This window comes from Astatotilapia calliptera, chromosome 20 (genome assembly GCF_964374335.1).
Source record: "Astatotilapia calliptera chromosome 20, fAstCal68.1, whole genome shotgun sequence".
NCBI classification, from domain to species: Eukaryota; Metazoa; Chordata; class Actinopteri; order Cichliformes; family Cichlidae; genus Astatotilapia; species Astatotilapia calliptera.
This window is the reverse complement of record NC_137441.1, coordinates 5,792,195-5,816,105: the sequence shown is the minus strand read 5'-3', so window position 1 is coordinate 5,816,105 and position 23,911 is coordinate 5,792,195. Positions and strand designations below refer to the sequence as shown.

The 23,911-nt window shown below is 39.5% G+C and overlaps 2 protein-coding genes and 1 long non-coding RNA gene across 5 annotated transcripts; all 3 read right to left on the bottom strand.

Annotated features, from left to right (window-relative positions):
- Positions 1-78: 78 nt before the first annotated feature.
- Positions 79-13,146, bottom strand: tmbim6 (transmembrane BAX inhibitor motif containing 6). 3 transcript variants are annotated; one of them, XM_080294768.1, is made up of 11 exons: positions 13,006-13,112; positions 11,059-11,143; positions 10,667-10,775; positions 10,453-10,561; positions 6,283-6,403; positions 6,147-6,195; positions 5,903-6,000; positions 3,466-3,545; positions 3,270-3,370; positions 2,232-2,307; positions 79-1,070 (listed from the first exon to the last, which is right to left on the bottom strand). In XM_080294768.1, the coding sequence occupies exons 3-11, from the start codon at positions 10,720-10,722 to the stop codon at positions 1,047-1,049; spliced, it is 714 nt and encodes a 237-aa protein (XP_080150894.1). In that variant the 5' UTR covers positions 10,723-10,775; positions 11,059-11,143; positions 13,006-13,112; the 3' UTR covers positions 79-1,046. The 3 variants fall into 3 exon arrangements, with proteins under 3 accessions (XP_080150894.1, XP_026009728.2, XP_080150895.1); XM_026153943.2 differs by lacking the exon at positions 11,059-11,143 and having other exon boundaries at positions 13,006-13,146; XM_080294769.1 differs by lacking the exon at positions 11,059-11,143 and having other exon boundaries at positions 10,667-10,770; positions 13,006-13,121.
- Positions 8,185-8,911, bottom strand: LOC145422873 (uncharacterized). The gene is made up of 3 exons (XR_013904079.1): positions 8,778-8,911; positions 8,469-8,571; positions 8,185-8,313 (listed from the first exon to the last, which is right to left on the bottom strand). It is a non-coding gene; the product is annotated as an uncharacterized LOC145422873 (long non-coding RNA).
- A 1,046-nt stretch (positions 13,147-14,192) lies between the features above and the next one.
- Positions 14,193-23,580, bottom strand: ctdsp2 (CTD (carboxy-terminal domain, RNA polymerase II, polypeptide A) small phosphatase 2). The gene is made up of 7 exons (XM_026153356.2): positions 22,943-23,580; positions 19,837-20,015; positions 18,528-18,629; positions 18,104-18,160; positions 16,880-16,972; positions 16,362-16,547; positions 14,193-15,988 (listed from the first exon to the last, which is right to left on the bottom strand). The coding sequence occupies exons 1-7, from the start codon at positions 23,001-23,003 to the stop codon at positions 15,863-15,865; spliced, it is 804 nt and encodes a 267-aa protein (XP_026009141.1). The 5' UTR covers positions 23,004-23,580; the 3' UTR covers positions 14,193-15,862.
- Positions 23,581-23,911: the final 331 nt, after the last annotated feature.

Genomic DNA, 23,911 nt, shown 5'->3' with positions numbered 1-23,911 from the left:
AACACATCAGGTACAGATTACATAGATTAGAGTACAACCACAGAGGCCTGTAATAAAGACACAATCACTTTGTCTCAGTACGTTCAACACATTTATTTGAGCAAATGTATCAAATTATTAGTTTCAGTTTTACATCAACAAAATAAAATTTTCACAGTATACACTTTGAAAAGAAAAAAAAAGGCAAAAAGAGGAAAAAAAGGAATTATACAGATGCCAAATTTTCAGGTTAACATCATCATCTGGCAAACTATTGTCTAGACAACAGATTTACAAGGGGAGCGGTCTGAATCATTCGCCCGTCAATCCAAGTTGAAGGAACAAAATGAAAGAGAAAAGGACAGATGGCAGCAATTCTTCCTCCTCAATGAGGCCAAAATCCAAAATCCAAACCAGCAAGTGGCTGAGAGTCCCTCTGAATGAGTTCAGTGTAGATCATAACAAGTCTGACAGGCTTCTGGGGTTTTAATCAGTGTTAGCACTCTTCACTCTTACCCAAAACCAAAAAACGTGGGAGCAAAACAAATCAGAGGAAAATTTCTGAAAAGGAGGAGCTGCTGTCAAAAACCATGGGACCATATGTGGCAACATTTCACTTAAGAGATCCAAGGAAAACTATAAATAATGAAATTACATAAAATATTACAATTATCAGTTTCAGAAGCTCACGTGACCCACTATAAAAAGGAGCCTATCATGTTAATTTATGGCACTAAAGAACAAGTAAATATGAAAAAATCCTCATTAGGTGCCGCTCAGCTTCTGGGAGCAATCATAGGGCAACGCTCCCCTCTACAGGCCAAGCGTTATCACTGCAGCGTTAAAGTATTCATTCACAGCCAGGATGGGACGAGCATACCATACCATAAACTTACATTCAACCCTTGTAAGTTTAGAAAAAAAGTATATGATAAATCAAAGAATTTTCAACAATGTAAGACCACATAGGAGTTAAATTTCAAAATGAAGACAAAGTGAAAAGCACCAAGTGCGTTGCAAATTATGCCTTTTCTGATTGTTTTTTTTTCCTGCTACTCAAAGACTCTTTACTTCTTCTCCTTCTTCTTGTCCTGAAAACAAAAACACAAACACAGACAGTTAGTTTGGTCGAGCTGCTGTTGTGAGTGCTGTAGTTATGTATTATGAAACAGAGTGTCTCACTTCAGCCTCAGGATATTGAGCCGCGCTGATCACACGGAAGATCCCGAATATTTTTAGTTACCCGTCTCCGAGTATCGTCATCACTCAGATACAATCAGACGTCCCAGTTTTAAATTACAGTTACAGCTACAAGTATGGCATTTATTTCTTCATTACATGATTTTCTTCATGAGTGCATGCGAGTTTATTAGACAGGTGTCTGGAGTATAAAGTGAAATGAAAACTGTCCAAGGTGTAGTTAACTAAAATTAAAAGTACCAAGTACCTTCTGTCTGAAGTTAAAATTAAGAATACTAAAAAAAAAAAAAAAAGCTTTAAAACAAACTTTTCCTGAAATTAAGACGTTAACACTACGAATGTTTAGATCTCTGTGACCCTGTTTGTGAAAATCCACAATGCTAAGTTTCAGTTTTCACTGTTTTTGTGGACCACTAATAAAATTTCCTGTCATTGTACTGTGGTGCTTTCTCAGATATCTCAAAACCTCAGCAAATGAAACCACAAATATTTGCATAGCTCAAATTCATGAGGGCCAAATAAGAAAATGTGCTCTTTGTGTGACTTTAGTGAACTGGCTTTTAGAACATCAGCATTTTTTTTTAAATAAATATGAAACATTTTATATTTCTGTTACTGTTAAGCATGAAAAGGCCAAAAAACAATAAGCCTTTTTATACTTCACTGGATTTCAGCTTGAAGTCAGTTTATGTTTAAGTTCTGTAGTAACAGCTCACAAAAATGGTCTTACAAATAAGTTTGTGAAACCAGCTGAGCAGTGATGATTTTAGTCAAGATGGAGACCATTTACATCAGTGAAGACTACACATTTGTTGCTCTAATGACTTTGTACAGCAGCAAGATGGTATATTTGGGACTGAGCCAAAACAACTAAAGTGCTTTTGTAGTTCTTTATAGCTTTAGAGTAATAGACTAGACCGTCAGGGAAACTCCCTTACGTATTTTTAACTGTTAAAATGTACACAAACAACTTTTGTTATTACAACAAGCCATCACTAGACATTCCTGGAAATGTTCAAAGACAGTATTTTGCAGTCATATAATATCAGTACCTTATCGTTCATGGCAAGGATGACCATCAGTTTCCTGAAGATGGTGATGAAATCAAGAAACAAGTCCACACAGTGCCTGAAAAATAAAAACAGATATTCAGAGGTGGTTTTTGAACTGTAAAAACATATTGGGCGTTTTCATACAGTATGCAGCTTTTCTAGGCCCAGACCGATCAATCAATCTTCAGCACTGAGTAGATCGATTGTGGCCTCATAACATGATATGGCGGTTTCTTGGTTGGAAAAGAAATCGCTCTGATGAACTGCAGGAAAACAGTTGGGGGGGACATTATCGCCATTATCAAGCTGAGGAAACTCCATCAATCTTTTGGAAAGTGAATGCAAAGCGAACACAAAGCAGCATTTTCAGCAGCGTGATTACACCCAAAGTCTTTGCAATGAGTCGAACTGGTCTAAATGTGAGCCAGGTGATTTACCAAGATGGATCAATAAAGCCAAAGCTTTGCCTTCCGGCTCAGCTCTTCACATTACACATCTGATCCATCAACAATCCAACAGCCCAGCTTAAAGTCCTGAAGATGGAGTACCTCAAATGACGTTTCTTCAAAACAGCTCCGTCAGCACAGCCAAAAAACAAACTCCACCCTCTCAGAGAGGGCTGTGGTCACAGTTAATCAGCCGCCACAGGCACAACTCTTGTCACTAAATATAACAGACTGTTCAACACACCAGTTACCCAAATAAGAGTTATGCTGTCTTTTATCAGAACTGGTCGTGGCCTCGGGGTCATCGTCAAATATACTGTTGTCTACTAACTGAGAATCTCCCTCTCTGCTACAGAAATCAGTCAGCTGAGATACAGTCAGACCGACTGAAGAACATCATCAAGTAGAACGAGCTGCCAGCTCGTCTGATAATACAATGTGGTGCATCAAATTACTTTTTTTGAGAACTGATGCTCAGTTGTATGGCTCACTGTGGGATGATGCATTTGCACAGCATTTGGTTATAGGGAAATGTAGGCCAGCAGATAAAGGGCTCATGGGAACTTTGCTAGCAGTGAGCACATTTCCTCACCAGACGTAGTCCTTGTCCCCGTTTTCTGCTTTCTCGATGATGAGCTGAGTGTCAAACAGGACAAAGCCGCACATGATGAGCAGCCCCAGGTACATGTGTGCCTGTCAGAGAAGATGACGATGTTAAACGGCACATTTTCACTTACAGCTGATCAAACTTCTAGCAGAGGGTGGATGGCCCTGTTTGGTTCACTTACCTTAAACAGAACCATAGATCCAAAGAACATGTTCATCAGAGACATCAGGAACAGGAGGGAAAGGCCGGACATGAGTGTGCCTGAGGAGACAAAGTGGTTAGCTGGGCATCACTTTTCCTGGATAATGCTACCGCTAATGTCAGGGGTTTATGAATATATAAGAAAATTTTGAAAAATTGTATTTATTATTAATTTATTTATTTGGTTATTTAATATGATTAAGTAACTTAAACATCACACAGTTCCTAAACTTATACGGACCCTTTTACGATTCTGTTGAGCTTCAGATATAATTTAAAAGAAAAAGCAAATTGAACAAAAACAAAAATCAGGCGAGGGGGCGACTGCCTCATCTGGTAGAGTTTTAAGCCCAGATTAGGGTGTTTTGGGTGTAAAGCCTGTCTAAAACCTAGCTTATGCTCACTGTTGTCACTGTTGTACAATCATGTTAGTTTTTACTGCTAACAATACAGATGTACTGGAGCTCAGAGATTTCTGGATTATAGAGGTAAACGCTCCAACAGTTTGAAAAGAATGGAAAGCTGAAACTGGCCCAGGTGAGAAATCTAGAGACAAACACACCTACAAGATTTCTGTAAGTCAGGGGTGTCAAACTCAAATACACAGTGGGCCAAAATTCAAAACTGGAACAAAGTCGCGGGCTAACGCTAATATTTATTGAAAAAAAAAAAATCTTCCTCTAGATATAAGAATGAATCTTTTCTTATGGACTCAAACAAGTTTTGCTGAAAAACTGAATATGGAACAAGCAAAGCTTAATACTAAACAATATATATTAACTGTATAATACCAGTAGGCCAGCTCTAATAGTAATTTGGTATGGCTTCGTGGGCCAAATGTACTTAGGCTGCGGGCCAAATTTGGCCCGCGGGCCAGAGTTTGACACCTATGCTGTAAGTGAACCTGTAAGTTTTATCAGCTCCAGACAGACTTTCTTATTGCACTTTTACTCACTTTGGTTTCAGCTGCACTGACGAGTGAGTGAATTTGTGCTCTTAGGGAAAGTTCACTGCTGCCAAAACTGAACTGAGATTAAAGCCATGTCCACACTAATACGTTTTAGCTTGAAAACACATCTTTTTCTCTCCGTTTTGGCCTCCCGTCCACACTGAGACGGTGTTTTGGGTCAAGGAAAACGGAGCGTTTTGAAAACGCCGTTTTCACGTCACAGTGTTGACAGCAAACCCGGAGCCTTTTCGAAAACGATGACACATTTTAGTCATGTGATGCAGTCATGTGACCAATTAAACTAAGATAGCGGAGGGCATTACACAGCAGTTGTTTTGTTTGCTCTCAATTGTGACAGCCGCATTAAAGATTAATATCAGTTTGCACATGCTCCACATAGCTTTTCTTCAAATTCTTTAATTCTCACTCGCTTTTGCAACTTTGCACCTTTGTGTTACTCGCAGCAACAACACCTCATTGTTAGTCCATTTTAAAAACTCGGTGCTTTTCCTTAACATTTTGCCACGATGTTTCAAAGTGCCGGAAAGTAAATAAACGGCAGACAGAAATAGGGCAGTACTTGCGCAGTACTCTAACGTAAGCATTTTTGGCCGTTTCAATGTGGATGAACAACTCTGTGAAAACAAATTAAAACAATAGTGTGGACGCGGAGCATTTTCAGACGTATACAACGTTTTCAAATTTATCTGGGCTAGTGTAGACATAGCCTAAAACTGTAATAGATTTAGGCTGGGTTGATTGCTTTTATTTCCCTGACTGCTCAGTCCGTCAGTTTTGTCACTTTAACAATTTGGTATATTTTAAAATAATGCAAATGGTGTTCTTAGGGGGGTGGAGGATGGGGGGGGGGAGAGTAAACTGGAGATCTTGTACAAAGGTTTTTCCAGATCAGGGCAGCGAATATCATTTGAGGGGTTTCATTTGTATTTAATTGGCTGATTTAAAAATAAATAAATAGATAAATAAATACAATTTTTAGAGGGTATTTAGCAGTAATGAGAAGAAGGTATGCCAGGAATATATAAGCACCGTTTCTGCCTGAACTCATTCAGTAGCTACCAGGTATAGAGTTTGTGGATTTTATATCATCTAGTATTTGTTTAAACTTTCTAATATCAGATGACTAAATATAAAAAAAATTAAATAAAACCACCTAAAATGATAGTTGTATTTTTTGTGCTTTGGTTTTGCTTTTTTTATTATTTCTCAAGTATATTTGTGAATATTAAAAAACAAAAATCTTTCACTGGGCTGTTTTTAACTCGAATACTTAAACTTGTGAATTAATTTGTGACTAAATGAAACATACAGAGGGGTCTTTTTTTAAATCTGTTTTTGGATCCACAAACTACAGCGTGAACCCTGAGTTTACAATAATTATAATCTGTCTTATGGACAAAAACTGATGTAAACTGTCTTAGTTATGGGTGGCAGATAGCACAATTACCTCCAAGGAACAGGTAGGTCCTGCGTTTGGCGTAGAGGGCGCTGAGAGTGAAGCAGATGAAAATCACAGAGGTTCCCATGAAGGCAGTCACAATGATACTGAGGAGAAGAATACCAGGACAAATAAATAATATGTTCTTTATTGACTCTTTGGTTTGCTTAGAGCTGCATAAAGAGGTTCAGATTTATGTGACTAACTTTCACTCACTGAGCTGTTAGCAGACAAAGTTTAATCTGTCACTTACCTCGGATTGACAGAGATGACAAAGTCCAGTGTGGGTCCAAGGCCAACACCTGGTGAGTAAACACTGTGTTAGGCTTTTGCATAATTACAGACCATTCACCTCTGAGCACACAAACAGTAACACATTGTGAACTTACCTGTGAGGAAGGCAAATCCTGCGAGGATAGCCAGTCTCTTCTTCTCTGTCTCAGGGTTGTGGGGGGTCATGGCAAGCCAGAACATCAACCCCAGGGATCCAAGCACAGACAGCACACCACCCTAAAAAACAGGGGTACAGGGTAAACACAGGTACCAGTACTGTGGCCAAGACAATACATTATTTTAAAAAAAGCTACAAGGTGTTAATAAACTACTTATATAAAAATTCAGATTCAAATTACAGACATGTATTTTGACCCATTGTACGAGCATTATCTGAAATGCACCTGCAGAGTTGTGATGCGCAATAAATGCTTCTGTTATGGCCATTTGCTCTATGGTGTCTCTTCATGTGTGCATGATTTTCTTTCATGGTTATTGCCAGTGTCTGTGAAGGTTCTCAGTCATCCAGGTCATCGTAGTCAAAGGAGCTTGCAAAGAAAAGCGTCTGGACTTCTTTATTGCCAGTGGTTTTAAATGTCTGTGCTCCTTCCAATTTGTCACCTACGTCTTTCAGTCTTTACGTCCAAGTCTTGCTACCAAATAACTACAGAGACACTTACCTCTTTTAATTTAGATTTGACTTTTGACTCCCAGTAATAACTTTTAAAATTGGCTGTCCCAATTAACTTAAATAGTGGCTTAAAAGCCCTGCTCAGACTTAATCTAAGATGGCTGATGAATGGTGAGACTCCCCCCCCCCCCCCCCATTTTCTTCTAAAAGCTGTTGTTGTTATCACATCAAACATGGAATAGAGGTGACTAAGCTTCAAAGTATGTGCTGAGTGGCTTAGTGGTGATAATGCTCACTGTAAATGACCATCGATGACCTTCTATACTTCACAAAGAGGAAAAAAAACCAAAAAACCCCACAACAACAAAAAACAAATACAACCAAGGTTTCTCACAGTATTTAAACCTTAAGGGGAGAAAAAAAATCTGTTAGACAGTAAATACCACCTGTTGTTTACACCATCATCTACAGCAGCACATGATGGTGTAAACAACCATAATCTGCTACCGTGAGAATAAGGTCAGGATCAAGGTTATTATAGTTAAATCAAGCTTTAAGAAGTATTTTAGGTAACTGAACTGGAATAAAAACCTGATAAAAAAAACAAACAGACTATTATGTTCTTACTGACTTAATAAAACAAATATAAAGGAAATTTCTTTAGTCTTAGTATTTGTCACTTTGAGAAGCCTTGTCTACCTATTGAGACTTTTAAAATGTGATCTGTTTGTCCTGTTTTATTCATTCTGAAGCTATAAAATCTTCCCCTTGACAAACACAATCGAAAGTAAAACTTTTCGAACATTAAAAACAAAACCGAAACTGTCAAACTTACTCTGGAAACTACCTGAATTTCAAATGTAATGGAAAAAAAACAAAAAACAAACCAAATCAAAACAAAGAAAGAGCAGAACAAAATCGTATTAGTAGAAAACTACATCTCAAACAAGCCACCTCAGCAGCAGACTTGCTGAAGAAAAGCTGTCAGTATTTGGTGTTATTCTGTCCAGTAAAAACACTACACAACACAAGTGAGTACATCTCTGTGCAATAATCAGTTAAATGACAGACTGGTTGAAACTGCATCAAAACTTGGGAAGTTACTTGTAAAGTTAAATGAATAATCAAAAACAAAGATGCCCATGCTCAACATGTCTGGTATGTTAGTTGTACATATTGTAGTTGTGTACTGTGACTTGGAGGGCATAAAAATATGTGGAACAACCAGTAATGTGGGCTATTCTTGGTCATGCTGTGGACAGAAGACATAATAGCGAAAGAACTTTTTCGCGAAGTGAAACCAAGTGTTTAAACAATGAAAACTGTCCACTGCAGCCACTGTTTGTCTTTTTAAATTGGCCCACTTATTTACTTTATGTCTGATGTCCCCCCCCCCCCAAACATCCTCTTTGTGTTGAACTGTGCCTCCTCTTTCCTGCTCAAACCACCCAATCAGCTGGCTTTTTGGGCTCCATAGTATCTGAGCAGGCTGGATTTCCATAACTTTCCCTCAGGTCTGCCAAAAACAATGCAAACACAGGCCTTTTGGTCACATTTACTTTCCTTGTGGAAATTTGTTTTGCAACACGAATTCACAAAATAAGGGAATGGAAATGGGGGGGAAATCACTGCAATCATGTGCTCTTAATAGCAGTGGCTTCAATTCCTCACCTCACCTGGGACCCGGCTACTTTGCATTGTCAGTGGTTATTTTGCCTGTGGCTGCTTGAAGCCGCTTCCTGTGTGAGCGTGGGTACAAGACGTGAAGACGTGCCTGTTATAAATGACAAACATGGCCTGAGTCGTACCTGAGATCTTACTCATTTTCATGAGACTGCCACGCCTATTTTTCTTTTTTACTGACTGATGATTGTTTTGACAGATTTAGGTTTGTGAACCAAGCAGTAATGCAAAAACTAAAATACAGATTTATATACTTCCAAATACTTCTTTTATAGTTCTATAAAAAGAATTACTTACTCAGTTGAGGGAACTGAATTTCCTCTCTGATGGACTATTGAAACATCTTCACTGCATTTAAACCAGTTTGATGCCAGAACATAAATATTTGTAACTTTCTGTTACGCCAACATCAGTACCTATCATGAGCCGCTTGTTTTTGATGAAGGAAAGACTCATCACGCAAAGTCATCCAACACCACTCGATGATCCAGGGTGAAGGGAGAGACACACTACACTGGAAATACAGGCTTCAAAATAGGCTACACCTATGATTACTTCACACAAGTTAGAAAATGTTGATTATTGAAACACAACTCACTGAAAATCATGGGCTCAATCAGCCTTAATGAATAAATATGATTATGAAATAGGTTGTTCCAGAGCTTTCTAGGTTTGGACACATGGGCTGTCTGCATCACAGCTCCACATGTGAAAGAACTTTGAGGAATTGAAACTTGATTGCAAGCTCTTCATAAAAGAGGAAAAGGGGACACATGAAGTTCTGTTAACAACTAGAAATCAGTCAGAACATAGCTGAAGCAGTAATCACAAAGTACAGAATAGGCCACTAGTCGAGCTCGGATGTCTTTCCTACTACCACAATGTCACTGACCGAGTGCTTGCACAATCTGACCCTTGTGCTTCAGGCTTGGCAGGAGGATTATCAGAGGGAGAAAAACACTTTCTATGACAGAGCATGAAAGTGACTGCATAATGTTATTCTCTTCAGATCAGCGGTCCCCAACCCATCTTTTTGTACCGATACTGGTTTTATTTTGCTGTATTTATCCACAACACCTTAAAGGCCGGTCCGTGAAAATGTTGTCGGACATAAACCGGTCCATGGCGCAAAAAAAGGTTGGTGACCGCTGCTTTAGATGACATCCAAGAATTTAAAAAATGCAATGAATATAAAAAGAAGCCTGAGGAGTATTGGAAAAGTCTGGATTTATGGATGGTTACAGGTATGCCTGTTAGGAATACCAAAAATACTGGGTGACAACTTGCCTGCCTGGCTGCAGACAACTAACAGAGGAAGTAGACTGTAGCAGAATGGACACATGTTACCTCACTCAAATCCAGTAGCAAACACCTTTGGGGTGTTTTAAAGAGAAACAGAGGACAAAAAAAAGAGCTTAAAATGTGCCCGAAGAACAGCAGAACATCCCCAGAGAAATTTGTGCAACAAATTTTGAGCTTGTCATCAATAATAATAATAATAATAATAATAATAATCACATGAAATAAATAAATATCAGTAATGAAAGTTTAGCTGGTCTTTGTTGGACTAACTTCCCACCTTAGCTGTGTGACTGTGTTTGATTTAGGGTCACTGTGGAGATCAGCATCCATATAATGAAGTGCTGCAGACCTTTATAAGGCAACATTTATAAAATAAAATATTTAGAAAATAAAAGTGCTGTCAGTACTAGGACTACTTTTTTTCCTTTGTTTTACATAAAGACAGAGTACCCTTCTATTTAGCTGTAACCAAATATATTTTTTATTAATCTGACATGTAAAAGATATTGCATAGTGATATACTGAATATCTGAGATTGATAGTTTCAGATCCTAGATAGGTACAATTTATGTTAATTATATTAGCATAGGAGGATAAAACAAACTTTCCTGTAGGAGACCATCTACAGGTACATGTACAGCTAGGCCAAGCGGCATCTTGTTATGCTTACCTGAAAGAGGCGTGTGACGACATGGACATAGGAGCCGGCAGCGGCCACAAACATACAAACTGCCAAGCTTGAGTACACATTCTTCAAGTGCACCTGGGTGGAATGAGATCTGCAGGAAGAGGGATAATACATGAACGAGGCATGAGTGATGAAAGGGCAAGTTAAAAAGCAGACCATGACGACCGTTTCATTACCACATAAATTGTTTACGTACATTTGGGAGAACTTGAAGAGGGCATCAATGTTGATGCTGCGGTCAAACACGTTCATGGTGAAATCAGGGACTGAGATCTGATGAGACTTCTGATGAAACGCTGTCTTCTCTTAACAGATATGAACGTAAATTAAACTTCTGCTCCACTTAAAACAGTAAGAGTAAAAACTCCTCTATCATGATGACTGTAAGCCTGGAGCAGGTAGTACAAGTGCAACCATTTGTTAATGATTAGTGGAAAGAAACTGGGTATATCTTTGCAGTTTTCTCTGAATGTTTAAATAGTAACGGTGATTACTGATGCCACTAACACTTGCAGCCAAAATATTCACCAAGTGTGCCAAACCCTTCTCCTCTTTACACTCAGTTTCTAATTTTATAACACAACTTACTTCTTCACACTCAGACACAGCACCCCAGTACTTTTCTCGCTGCCTACAACAAGGCAACACAGCATGCAATGTGTTATTCCGAAACCTGTAAGGATTGGGAGATTTAGCTCAATTGTGTAGGTGCACTTTTGTTTTTGAGGAGATTAAGAATGCATGTACTAAGATCAGTTTTAAAGGTATTTTTATGCGCAGAATACCACACTTTGTTCTTCTTTTAATTAAAAACTTGAATGTAATCTTCTTGGGCCTTCATACACAAAACTACTACTACACCGTAAAAGCACAAGAATGCCAACAATTGTGCACTCTTGTTTAAATGACTACATAATTTTAATATTTCTAAATAATGTGACTCACATGGGTATTTATCCATTATTATTTCAGTTGTGATACTGTGTTACATTTTTTATTCATAATTATGATCAGTTTATTGGATAAAGTACATTTTGGTCTCAGATTTTAATGCATTTTATCCATCCTTTCCTTATGTCATGCATTTCCCAAGTTTCACTTGATGTACTCTTACTGCATTTACAGGCTACTGTAAATGTTATTTTGCAGTAACCTACATGAATGGTGCAATCAGTCTAACTGTAACTGTGGTGTATGGGGCACAGATATGCTGAGATAGCTAAACTGCAGCACATCAGTTTCATGCTCTGTGTAGGAACTGTGTTAAAGTGCATCACACCTATCAAGTAAAATTACATTTAAAAATGTTAAATCTGTCAAACTGTGCAGTGTATAGGACACATGACAAAAACCTGATCAGTCTCAAAACAAAGTGAGAGATATGTGTTGTGTACAATTTCTCTTACTTTTCTTAAAAAAAAAATACTTCAGATATCCATATTTATATTTTCTTCTAGTAGTTTTAGTAGTTATAAGTTTAATTTGCTAAACTAAGGTTTTGTGAAGATCCTTTAAAATTAAAAAGCACCTCAGAATATTGCTTTATGTTTACATTCTCATACCCTTAAGTTCGTGTGTTTTCTCTCTCTTTAGCAATGCACAATCAGTATAAGATAGCACAGCACAACATTCTTAAATTAAGCTTACCCTAACTTTTTGAACCAACAAATTAGCATTTTTAAATATTGCCAACTTATTGAGTTTAAAACTTAATATCTGGTTGCTTGCATGTAATGCACTGGTGCAAAAGCATAATTATTTCAGTTTCACAAAAGTAATTTGCTTTTTGAAAAGAGCTGTGTATCGTGAAGCTGTTGTCGGTGTCTAAAGTTGTAGAGAAACAACTCAAAGTTTTAATGAAAGTGACTGAGCAACTCAGAGTGAGGTATGTACCTTTACATTGCAGCAATTTCAACAGCTATACAAGCGTCTCACACTAAAATTTCATACATAGGGCGATTTCGTTATCACTATAACATGAATAGTAACATTAGAACAATGACAAGGGCCTTTCTACGAACCCCATACTCTTTATTTTCCAGCAAATCTAAACCTTTAATTTAGCAACTGGGAGTCTAAGCTATGAAAATAATGTGATTCTTACTTTCATTATTAAGGAAATTCACACAGAAGATTAGAAGTGCGTAGTCTACTTTGATGAAGTTACACAACAGGTTAGCTTTAAATGTCAAGCTTTATGCCATAACTAGCACACAAACATGCTAACAACCTGTTTAGTAGTCGCCATGCCTCCGATTCGGGAAGCATGGTGACTGCTTGAACTACTTATTCTTACAGAAATACGAGAATAAGCCATTCGACACGATAGCTGAGCACCAGACAGCCAAAAAGCAGACGCCTGGGAATGTATTAATAGCTAACGCTGCTAGCCAGTACCCATCAAATAACAAGAAGCCTGGCGAGCTAACGACACAGTTCGACGTCTCCCTTCTTTCTTCGGTTATTTTCAGCCCCAGTTAACACGACAAAACGATAAGCACAAAACGGTTGCATTTGTACCTGCATATTACTTACCTCTCTGTTACGAGCTGTTTCCTTTTCTCTGCTTTACAGTTAAGTTTTTTTCTAAAACAAAACCGTACGTGTCAGCCTGCTGATGTCACCATGGAAACGCCCAGAAGATTGTAGTCCAGTCACGCGCAGCGAGGTCGAAAGTACGACATATCACCGGCTATCTAATGCGATTTAATGAGCCAACTAGCTGTTTGTAATTATGAATTCTTTTTTTCAAAAACATTAAACGTTACAAGTTATTTTCTCTTCACTTTCGAATAACATTTATATTATGCTGCACTGCCTGGTTTGTCATCGAAGAATGTCACCGGTGCACCTAAAATGGCCGACACAAAATGTAACTGATATCATCAGCAAAGCGTCTTTAGTGCTGTAAAAACAACGTTTGTTTGATCACAAAATAAACGCTGTAAAGAAACCACTTAACCGTCTCAACGGTTTCTAATCAAACCGAAATAAGGAGGATATAAGAGTGTAAATATAAGTTCGATGATATGACCGAGATATCAGTCATGACGAATGGTGCAACTGCATGCAACATGTGAAATATTTTCACTTATGTTTTAGTCATTATACCAAAAGTAGCCTATGCAATAATAGTTTATAATGACAAAAATATAGCACTTTGTATTGTATAAGTTACTTAGTTGTTAAGCTCTGCAAAAGAAAAGAAAAATGTGCAAAAAATGTGTTTCTTTATGGTTACATCTTAAATATTTATTAAATTTAATACTTGAAGTAGCTTCCACTAAACATTAATTTTGGTCAATGAAATGTTTCGACGTGTAAATTAGTTCCCAATTAAGCTTTAAATTCTTTCTTTCGCTTTATCCATTTAAGAAAAATCCTAAATTAAATAGTCCACAAAAGCCTGTATCATCTTTATTATGTTATTTCTTTTTAAGTACGAATTGTACGATGGTAGTTTTTTAGAACTCTAAACGAGTAAACAAATTATTCTCTGCTCTGAAATGAAGTTAAAAAAAAGACAAAAAGTAATTTGGTTCCCAAATGTTTCCCTAAAAACAGCACCTTAGTAAAGTTGGTCATGAAAGTACTATATACTGTACAAACATGTAATTTTTCTTTCATTAGATGTAAAAACTTAATCAAATATTTAAAGATATTTAATACACTACAGTGATTTTCTTTGTAACATGGCATAAAACACACATACGCAAAGGTAGTAAAATAGAACCAATTTTTATTTGAAAATAAAAATTGGTAGCAGGTCTTTTAGAGTTTTGGTCAGACCAGGTAGAGAAAAATTAAGTTCTGGATTTATTCTCATACAAAGACAAATTGTGACTTTAAACAAATACTTTTGGTCATCACAACTGGTTTCAATATTCTCATTGTCATGTTTCACTAGTTGACATGCAGACATAAAACATCATAGAAAAAAAAAAAAACCATTCAACCCCCCCAAAAAAACGTAACCTCTCAAAATCTCTGTGGTACTGGATTTCAAATGTATGTTTGCTTGAATGATTGAATCTCCTCTTTACATCCGATCGCTGATTTAACTGTAAGGTTTTGTATAGTTAATTCTGACAGCAAAACGTGCATGATTTAGGCACAGATAAAACAGTTAAACACAAGGCCAGCCTCAAAACAGGCAAACGGATTACAATACACAGGGTTGAGCATTATGAAGTACTGGACACAAGTTTTTGGCCAATAAATATAGAAAAAGACACGTTTAAAAAAAAAAAAAGAAAAAAAAAGAAACCCAAATATATCAAATTTGATATTTTCAAGTGTTGCACTGCAAGTACCGCAGCCCCTGGCATTAAACTTGCTCCTGACAGTGTTTTCTCACGCTCAGCATGACACATCAGTGTGTATGCCTACAAATCTCTGTTCAGGCAAAACACCATTCTGTCCTAATTTCAAAAGGCACAGCTTTTACTTACAGCACTGTCAATATAAAAGTGCAAGTTGTTTGCCATTGAGCAATAGAAGAATATAGTAACAAATGAAATATTAAGCTATGACTTAAAACTGTGGCATTTAGAAATAAATGTGTCCTATGAAAAACAATTAAAAAAAAAAATTAAAAAAAATTCCAGTGTCTGTTTTTGAAAGGACCAAAAACGAGATTTCACCCCATTTATCCAACTTTATAACCAATAGTATCAAATGTCAATTTGACCACTTAGGATTTATATTGCATGTTATGTAGAAACCACTTTCATGATACAAATGACTAAATACACTTGTTTTGACACCCATTTATAGTTAAATAAGGCTACAGTAATGTCTGCTTGACTGGCGACGCAAGAGGTACTGTCCATGTGATCACAGAACTGGGTTGCATAGAGGAACCGCGCTGACCGTTTAAAAATAGATTTCCTTATAAAACAGCCTATTAAAATGAAAGGTATAAAATCGTTTATTAGAAAAGGTGTTTTTGTTGTTCCATACAAGGCACAATTAACAAAAAACAATGTCCAAAAGTCAAGTCAGGACAGGCAAGCTTCTGCTTTGGCAAAAGAACCCCTTTAAAATTCATACCAACTGGAGTGATTGTGATGGGAGTGCTTTGGTTGGTGTTTTTTTGTTGTTTGCAGCTCTGTCGTGGTGCTTAAAAGTAGTGATTTGTGATTATTGTCAGCACTGTGGATCAGAGGAGAGGCCTCACTTTGTGACATACACTTTCAATTGAGCCAACAATCTTTCCCCAGGCTTAGAATTTCCTTGACCTCATACCAATGCAGTTTTCTAAACAGAAGGATTTTGTGCGCAGGCAAAGAGAACAGTCTGGAAACGTATGTCTATGTTCTGAATACATGTGGCTATTTTAGTCAACTTTAGCGCTGCTGCTCCCGTTGGAGTCGAGCAGGTCTGTTGAAAGCTATTGTCCACGAAGCTGGTCCAGCCGGGTGTAAACGTTATCAGCTTGGCTAAGATCTTCAAACACAGGAAGAAGGTTTAGCAGCTCAGCATCATCCACGTCGTCAAACCACGACACCACCGGAATCTGGGGCAAAGAAACACTCGATTATATAAGGTGCATCTACCCTAGCTAAGCGTGCACCAAGTAAACACAAAGCCAATTCAACCCTTAACAGCAACCTATGATAACTAAAGTAATTTTTACCTTTTGTTTCAGGAAAAAGAGATCTAAAGACAAGTGTTTAGTTTGGCGGTTTTACATCATATTGGTCAGGAAAACCTTTTCCTAGTACAGACAGATTCATAATTTGGTTATGTTCCTGGCTTGATTGATCAAATACAGCAAATTCACTTCTGTGGTTCAAGTTCTCAGACAGCTAAATTTGACACATACAACCAACTAAGTCCTTTATGAAAGGCAGTGTGCACCAGATTTGCAGAGACTGGTCCAAACTCACAGCATTATTTGGGTGGAATATGTAAGAGGCAGGAGAGTTGTCCAGGATGAGGGTTTTGTGGAGGTCTCTGCCTAGGCGGCTTAAATCCTTGACATAGCAGCCCTGGTGGAATACACAAGATTCCCGAAACAACCGGGTCCGGAATACTCCTCCCTGGTCCAGCAGGTCCGTCACCGGGTCTGCGTACTGGTGGGAGGATTGGGTAGCAGGTGAGGGAAGAGCAGGGATGTACAAGGCTGGGCTAAGCTGTCCCAAGCTGCTACAGAATATTAAGCTGGGACACAGCTGGCACTAAGACTTTAAGATGAGTTGTGTATAAACTGACACCCATCTATTCCTTTAAGCATGGAGGGTGTGGGTGTTCACTAAGGTGTCTACCAGCACGTTAGAGTAAGAGAGGGAACTAAAAAGGTGAGAGAAAGCAGATCTGATAGATCAGACATCAGCTAAACAAAGATCTTCATGTTTTATTCCAGCATCTAATTTCAGGATCACTGTCAATATCTGATGTGACGTACCTTAGCGAGACTGGCTGTAAACAGCACACATTCAAACAATTCGCCCATTCTCTGCAGGAACTCGTCCACATACGGCCTCTTCAGCACATACACCTGAAAGGGAAGCAAGAGGTTGGTGAACAGCTCAACAAACATGATTGTCATTTAACCAAATACTGCCAATGAAGCTTAAAGTATATTTAAAAAAAAAATAATAATTTTAGTGCTCAAGAGGTCTAGGACAAGGCTTTTTTTGTAAAGTAGAGCTTAGAATATGTTAAGTCTTATAAAAATAATTATGCCTCAGCTTGATTTCACACAAGTTTTTAAAACTAACTGGGAAACAGGATAAGGAAGCTGTCACCTTTAAAAAAAATACACTATCAAGACAGGAAGCTGAAACAAATGCAGACTTCGCACAAGATAAAGAGAAATATGCCAATCCTAAAGATATCCAATACATGGAGAACACTTTAAAGAGAAGGTAGTTATTAGTCTTCCAGACACTACAGATAATTGGTAAGATCAGTGCAGCAATAACTTCTTAAACTGGCAGCTTGCTTTGGGATCTTGTAAGTGTTCAAGTGGAAATAAAAGTACACAACATACAATTTAAATTAAACAAAAAAGTGCATCTCTCACTTCTGAAAGATTTTGTGCCATGTCCATTATCAATGCAGTTGCAAGATCAACTAGTCTGTAAAGCGTGAAGGTTTAATAGGGATTTCCATGTTTTTGTTCATCTGCACGATTCATTTCCATCCGTCAGCTGCTAATGGCCAGTTCCTGAAACAAGTAATCAAGAATAGGCCGTGCAGTGTTAACCAGCCTATCCTGGATTACTTGAACCAGGCAGAGGCCCACAGGATTCCTTACCATCACACAGGGGTCGCTCGAATCACATTTCTTAGTTAATATTTCCACACGTCCAACTTTAAGACCTTGTGCCCCAAAGATCAACACAATGCTATACTTGTGTATTTATTTCAAAATCTTCCTTGCAGAGGCACTGTATCAATTATTAATGACATTTTAGCTGAAATGACTCATTTTCCTGCTGATGCATCCACTTTGACTTGTGCAGTCTTGTTCAAATTCTGGCCACTAGAGGGCTCTGTTTAACCATCTTAAAAAAAAAAAAACTTAACTGACCCATCCCTTTTCAGCTCAGCAACCACTGCAAACACAACATACATACACCCCCCCACCCCCTTACAGGAAAGGCACTCATACAGAGTAGTTTACCTGGTGTGTGGTCCCCTCTATCTCCACAGGCACGATGAAGTCTGCATTACTAATAGGCTGGAGGGAGAACACAGAGGGAGATGGTTGGCATGCTCATTCACATGAGCCACGCTGTGTACATTCACATGGCATTACATAACAGCTGAACAGCAAGAACCAGGCTCTTCATCGCTGCCATAAATCACAGCACATAGGCTACACAAATAGAATATGACTCGCTTTGATGTTCCTCAAACACATGCGACGACTTTTCTAAGAGAAACAAAGAATCGCAGCAGAAACACGCCCAATAGACAGGCGGTCGTTTAATCAATGTTACCCAAATACAACTGTCATTTCTGCAGGAAGGAAAAGCTGAAACATCAAATCACCAACTGACATGGGTAAACATGCTGAAATAATGTTGGGCCGGTGTTAGCGGTACCTTGAATGAGCTGTGCACCAGGGTCTCATCCAGGTCTATGACCACACATAGCTTCCCTTGGTCCTGGGCCGTCACCTCAGGCAGCAGGTTTGGTTCAGATAGCTAAAGAAATGCATGTAGACTGTCATATTCATCATTACACTTGAGAAACACAAAGTAGCCAACAGGGCATTGAGTTATATGGAAAACCTGAAAGCTTGGTCTGGATTTTTACCTCTGGGGAAATTCGATTATACTGGTTTTTGTTAAGCATGCATGTGTGGAAGTTTAAGGATTTACTGTAACAGCCTCTGTGTGGTATAGCTTTATGATTAGCATGTGTCTTTTTTGCAGTATTTCTCCAATGCATCTTGTCAAACTCAACAGGAATTCACCTGCAGGGGAAAACGATAACCTTGATTCAAACTCATTTTCAGATAGCCAGCCCCCCCCACACACACACTCTTAGTTTTGTTTCATTCCAGCCTCTTTATGAGAAGAGGCAAAGTGAAATTAATTATTAATTTTATTACATAACAGAAATGGCTTATCTATTACGGATGGCAAATTAAGATCGAGGAAAGACTATGCTGGGGAGGGGGTGCTGGGAGACTGCTAGAACAATTTTGTTCAACTAAACACAAGAAACCAAATGAAACAAAGCTAGCGGTGCCAAATGTTTAATTTGGTTTCATATCAGTAGGAGCCTGGCAGACAATAACCAGGGTCCTACAGATGCTGCTTGCTCCTGATGCTGGAGGACACGCCTCAACATGAACAAACATGGCATCTCATTAAAATACCCCTAACATGGTGGTGAAGCCCTAATCAAGCTGACAGCGCTCACCAGCGTGGCCAGCAAGCGCTCTGAGCTTTATTTTATTTTTTTCCCCTCCACCTCAGCAATTATGAGGAACACAATACACCGATTCTCTGCCTGCCTAAAGGACTGATAGTCACTCTCTCATTTCTTATCTTCCTTCGGGGGGTGGGGGGGATAAAGCGAGAACATCAAAGTGATTCCATATCCACAGACAGTTGCGGTTAGCTTTCAAGACGTTTAGAGCAGGTGCAGCGGTGGTTTTAGTTGTAAAAAGACGACAACAATAAGTGCAGTTTTACAACAGCGTGTTAAGTTTATCCGTACAGATGGCTAAACTATTCACACACCTCTTTTATGGCAAGCAGTGTGTGTGTGTGTCTGTGTGTGGGTGTGTGCAACAAGGAAGTAAGATCTTAAATAAACAAAAGTAAAGGCAGGGGCTGAAGCTGAGGTCTTCAAATTGATTTCAGCTGTGCGGAAATATCTCTGAAATGCGAATACTGTTACCTTGACAACCATCCCATTTTCCTGTGACTCCAGCAATCCCTGCTGGGAGGGTGATGGCGGCGGTGGCGGCGGCGGCAGTGCTGGTGATTTGGGGCCATCCTGAGCTTGGAGGCAACAGAAAAGCGCTTTGAAGATGTTGCAACTCCGCGGCTGTTTCAGGGCAGACCGGCTCACCTGGCCTGCCGGGAGCAGAGACACAAACACGCTTCATGAGGAAACAGCAGCACTCAACAGAACCAGTGCTCCCAATGTTTGTGGACCAATAAAAAGGTATGTGGAGCAAGCTGATTGGCCAGCTACTGCATTTCCACAAATTGAGTTCACCTGTGAAACAAATTGGCTAAAATGAACCCTCACGAGGAGGACTTTTTTTCTTCCAGTTGGTGTTTTTACATTAAAATGTCCACAAAGATAGTTTTAACTTGATGTGTTTTACGCAGCGATGGCACAACTACATCCAGAGGAAGATAAAATGAAGGCTGCCTGTTCGTTTGCAAAGATTTCTTGTAAACTTAAAAGATGACAAAAAGCCTCCCTGTGAGTGTGTTCAAAGAGGGGAGTGCCCTTTGCTAACAAAACATTTATTTTAAAGTTTTATTTATTAATTATTTTGCAAATTTAGATTAAAAACTAGCAATAACTAATTTTGCGTTTTTGGGGTTGGGCTAGTAAAATTTTCATCTCTACTGGTAAAAAAAAGTAATGTCGGACACTGAAACTGTGTGTCGTCAACATGGGAAACATGGTGAGTGGAGGCCTGAATTACAGCCCACAACTTGGGTCAGATACATGTTATCTAATCTTTTTTCTTATACCAAAATGAAATCTTGATGCAAACACATTGAAATGTTTTCTTGTTTGTTTTTTCCTTTTCATCCATAAAAGATAATTAGGCAGGAGCTGCTTGTGACACACAGATTGAGTTTCTCTAATTCCTGAAGGTACCATCCATCTGTCCACAGGGATGGCACAGCCTCCACATGAAATCTGTTTTTAATGCCTCTGCTGCTGCTGCTGTTGCTGCTGCTGCTGGAAATGGCTGGTACATGTTATATAATCACAGAGGGCGGGAAAACCCACACTTTTCAGCAGTACCTTTCGACAGACAGAAAACATTCCAACCATTTTAAACTCGGGGACCTTTCGGGGCTGCCTGAAGCGAGCCAGAACAGCCAGACCGGCAGCTGGTCGGGCAGTCAGGCAGCCAGCGAGTCGGACAGGCAGTCACACCTCAGTGCTCTGTGCAGGTCTTTGATCAGCCACTGTGACCACCAGCGTCCCAGCCTCAAAAAAGACTTGTGCCACCGCCAGTGTAAGAAAAGGGAGGAAAAACATCCCTGTGATTCCCCTGTAGTGCATTTCATGTGAGGACTTGCAGAATTTTTACCCATCAAAATAGTTCATAAACACTCTCTAGTCCCTGCTAGAAAGAGGAAGTGTGGAAAAGAGTGACAAACAACTGCATACTCAGAGATTTATACATTTATTACTTCTACACTCTGAAGACATAATGCAGACAACAACAAGCATGTTGCACAACTCCATGTTTAGGAGACAAAGGACACTGGATCTTGATTTGGTAATTCTGCACACAGCATTTTCACTGGGAAAAACTACAACCTCCATTATTTATAGCCCACGAATGTGCATCTTGCCATGCAAATCAGCCTATTGATTTCCACAGGAAGACATTATTGGCCATGTGTGACATAACAGCATACATTAGATCTCCTCTGCATGTAAAAGGATGGAGAGATGAGAAGAAGGAGATTAATCTTTTAGAGCTTTATGAATGGCGCGCACACACACACACGGATCCAAAATCCAAAACATCCCTTAATCTCACAAAACACGCAATGCAAAATGACATTAATAATAAGAATAATGCTGAAGAATTATTTTGTAAAACCAACACATGACCTGGAGCACCACAGACCTGTAATAACTACAACCAAGAGGCTGAATCAACGAGCAAAGCCTCTTTCAAGCGCAAGCAAAGTGTGCAAACAACGAAATCTTTGAAACGGCGCTACAACGGGCGTGTGCAGAGGGGTGTGTTTGTGCATTCCGCTGTCAATACCGCGGCACCGGGTATTTCTATACAATCCTGCTGTATAATCAGCAGCCCTTAAAGCTCTCTTGGCCTGTAATATACAGCATGGTGTAATACAAATCCCACTCGGGCTGTTTTGTCAAATGAAACGATAAAAATAAAAATAAATAAATAAAAAAAGAGCAGCGCAGCATTATTTCGTGAAGCCAGCGACGGCGCACGGATATGTGACCACCATGGTCAATTAACAAAAACACGAAGAGTAGTTTGTGAAGACTGAAAAACACCGAGCTGTAAGTGCTGCCTGTGGTGACAGTCAGGCAGGGCTCCCCGTGTTCTCTCGACCTGGTGTTGGTGGTAGTAGTAGAAGGATATGGGATGTTGCCAAACGAGCTGGAACCCGATAGATATAAATACAGCAGCTCGTTTTTTATTTTGGAAAAGCTGGGCATGGCAACGACACCGAGAACAACTTGGGGGGGGGGGGGGGGGGGTAAAAAAAAATACACCAGAAAGATGGGTTTGCACAACAAGAGCACACACACTGCCAAAGAAAAAGAGAGGCAAAAACTGGATCAACAATAGCTACTAAGCTCGGTGCGTAATGGAGACTGTGAACTTGTACCTGAGCCTACGTCCGATGCATTAATTCAGCTATAGTGACGGAGATTGAACTACACGGTGATCTGGCCCCCGATACAAAAACAAACACAGGGATTTATTCATATTCACGGTTTTATTTCCAAATTCAACAGCAGTCGATTGGTGGAGGAAAACAACAGGTTTGTGGCAAAACAGAATAAACACATTAAGATAGCTTTCGGCACGGTCTCTTTGTGTTTTCCAGCGATAAGATGTAAAGATTACACTCTGCTCGGTGGTGGATGTCAAAAAAGGGTAATACGCCTCTCTTACCGCGCGTCCGCAGCGCGCAACTGTCAAATAAAAGGGCGCACTACGCGATTTCTTACCGCACTAATCACTTATAAGAAAACAGTACACATAAAAGAGAGTACTGGGAATATTTGGGATGTAAACAACACCCAATCTCACCTGTTTTCGGTGACACTTGGACGTCTTCTTTTTGCACTTGGGTGATAACAGAACTTTCCATCTGACAATCACGGAGCCCTCAAAATCCTCAAATCCTGTCCCCGAGTACTGATGGGCATCCCTCATTGGGTTTTATTGACAAGCTGACGTTATTATTCGCCGAGTTAACTTGTCATCCGCCTCAGTTACGATCCTCGATGGGAGTAGGATTTATCTTGTTCCTGGCTTTCTTTATTATTCTCCCGTCCGCCGCCTCTTCTTCTTCTTCTTCCCTCGGAGGGTCCGCCTGGGGAGGGGGCAAGGCACTTGGATATGTTCTTCGGACGCTATTTGAGACTCCGTGCGGCCCGTCTTCTCGGATGTGCCGATTGTATTGCTGGTAATATCGCAGAGAAGCCCCCCTCTCTTTTGAGAGTCCTCACTTTTGCAGCAACAACATGGAGAATCCAGGCGAGAGAAGGAAAACAACCGAGGAAATGGGGCAAGGGAGGGCGGTTTCAAGCCCCCCGTTACTACAGATAAACAACATCGCCCGAGAGGCCACTAGGAGCGACGGAAAACAGCGAGGATCGATCGCGTACGGAAGATCTAGCGCGGAAAAACGAATTCTGGTTCGTAGTTGGGTGTAAAACGAGAGTTTTGTTGTTATCCCAGGTTTTGTTTTTCTACGGTTGGGACTCCGCGGGCGCCTTGAAACGGTACCCGCGCCCTGATTGGACACCAGGGAGGAGGGGAGGCGTGGTCAAGGCATTCCTCCCCGGCCAGCACGCGCCGCAGCGAACACATTCCAGCGCTGCTCGTACAACAAATGAGATCACGTTGTTTGTGAATTATTAACAAATAAATAAACGAATGCTGATGAACACAACTTAATCAAGAAACATGCGAGTGTACGAGGAATAAAAAAAATACACTCATTATTAAACTAAACACTAGGGACGCTATTTATTTATTTTGTTGTTTGTTCAC

Bases quoted from the DNA above. Each gene is read 5' to 3' on its own strand.
- tmbim6 (XM_026153943.2), bottom strand. From the start codon at position 10,722: ATGAACGTGTTTGACCGCAGCATCAACATTGATGCCCTCTTCAAGTTC. The intron at 6,001-6,146 runs GTAAGTGACAGA...TCTTCTCCTCAG, and splicing joins GTCATCTCTGTCAATCCGAG to TATCATTGTGACTGCCTTCA. The intron at 2,308-3,269 runs GTGAGGAAATGT...TTTATTTTTCAG, and splicing joins GGGGACAAGGACTACGTCTG to GCACTGTGTGGACTTGTTTC.
- ctdsp2 (XM_026153356.2), bottom strand. From the start codon at position 23,003: ATGGAAAGTTCTGTTATCACCCAAGTGCAAAAAGAAGACGTCCAAGTG. The intron at 18,630-19,836 runs GTAACAGTATTC...GCATTTCTTTAG, and splicing joins AAAATGGGATGGTTGTCAAG to CTATCTGAACCAAACCTGCT. The intron at 18,161-18,527 runs GTACCGCTAACA...TTCTCCCTCCAG, and splicing joins TGGTGCACAGCTCATTCAAG to CCTATTAGTAATGCAGACTT.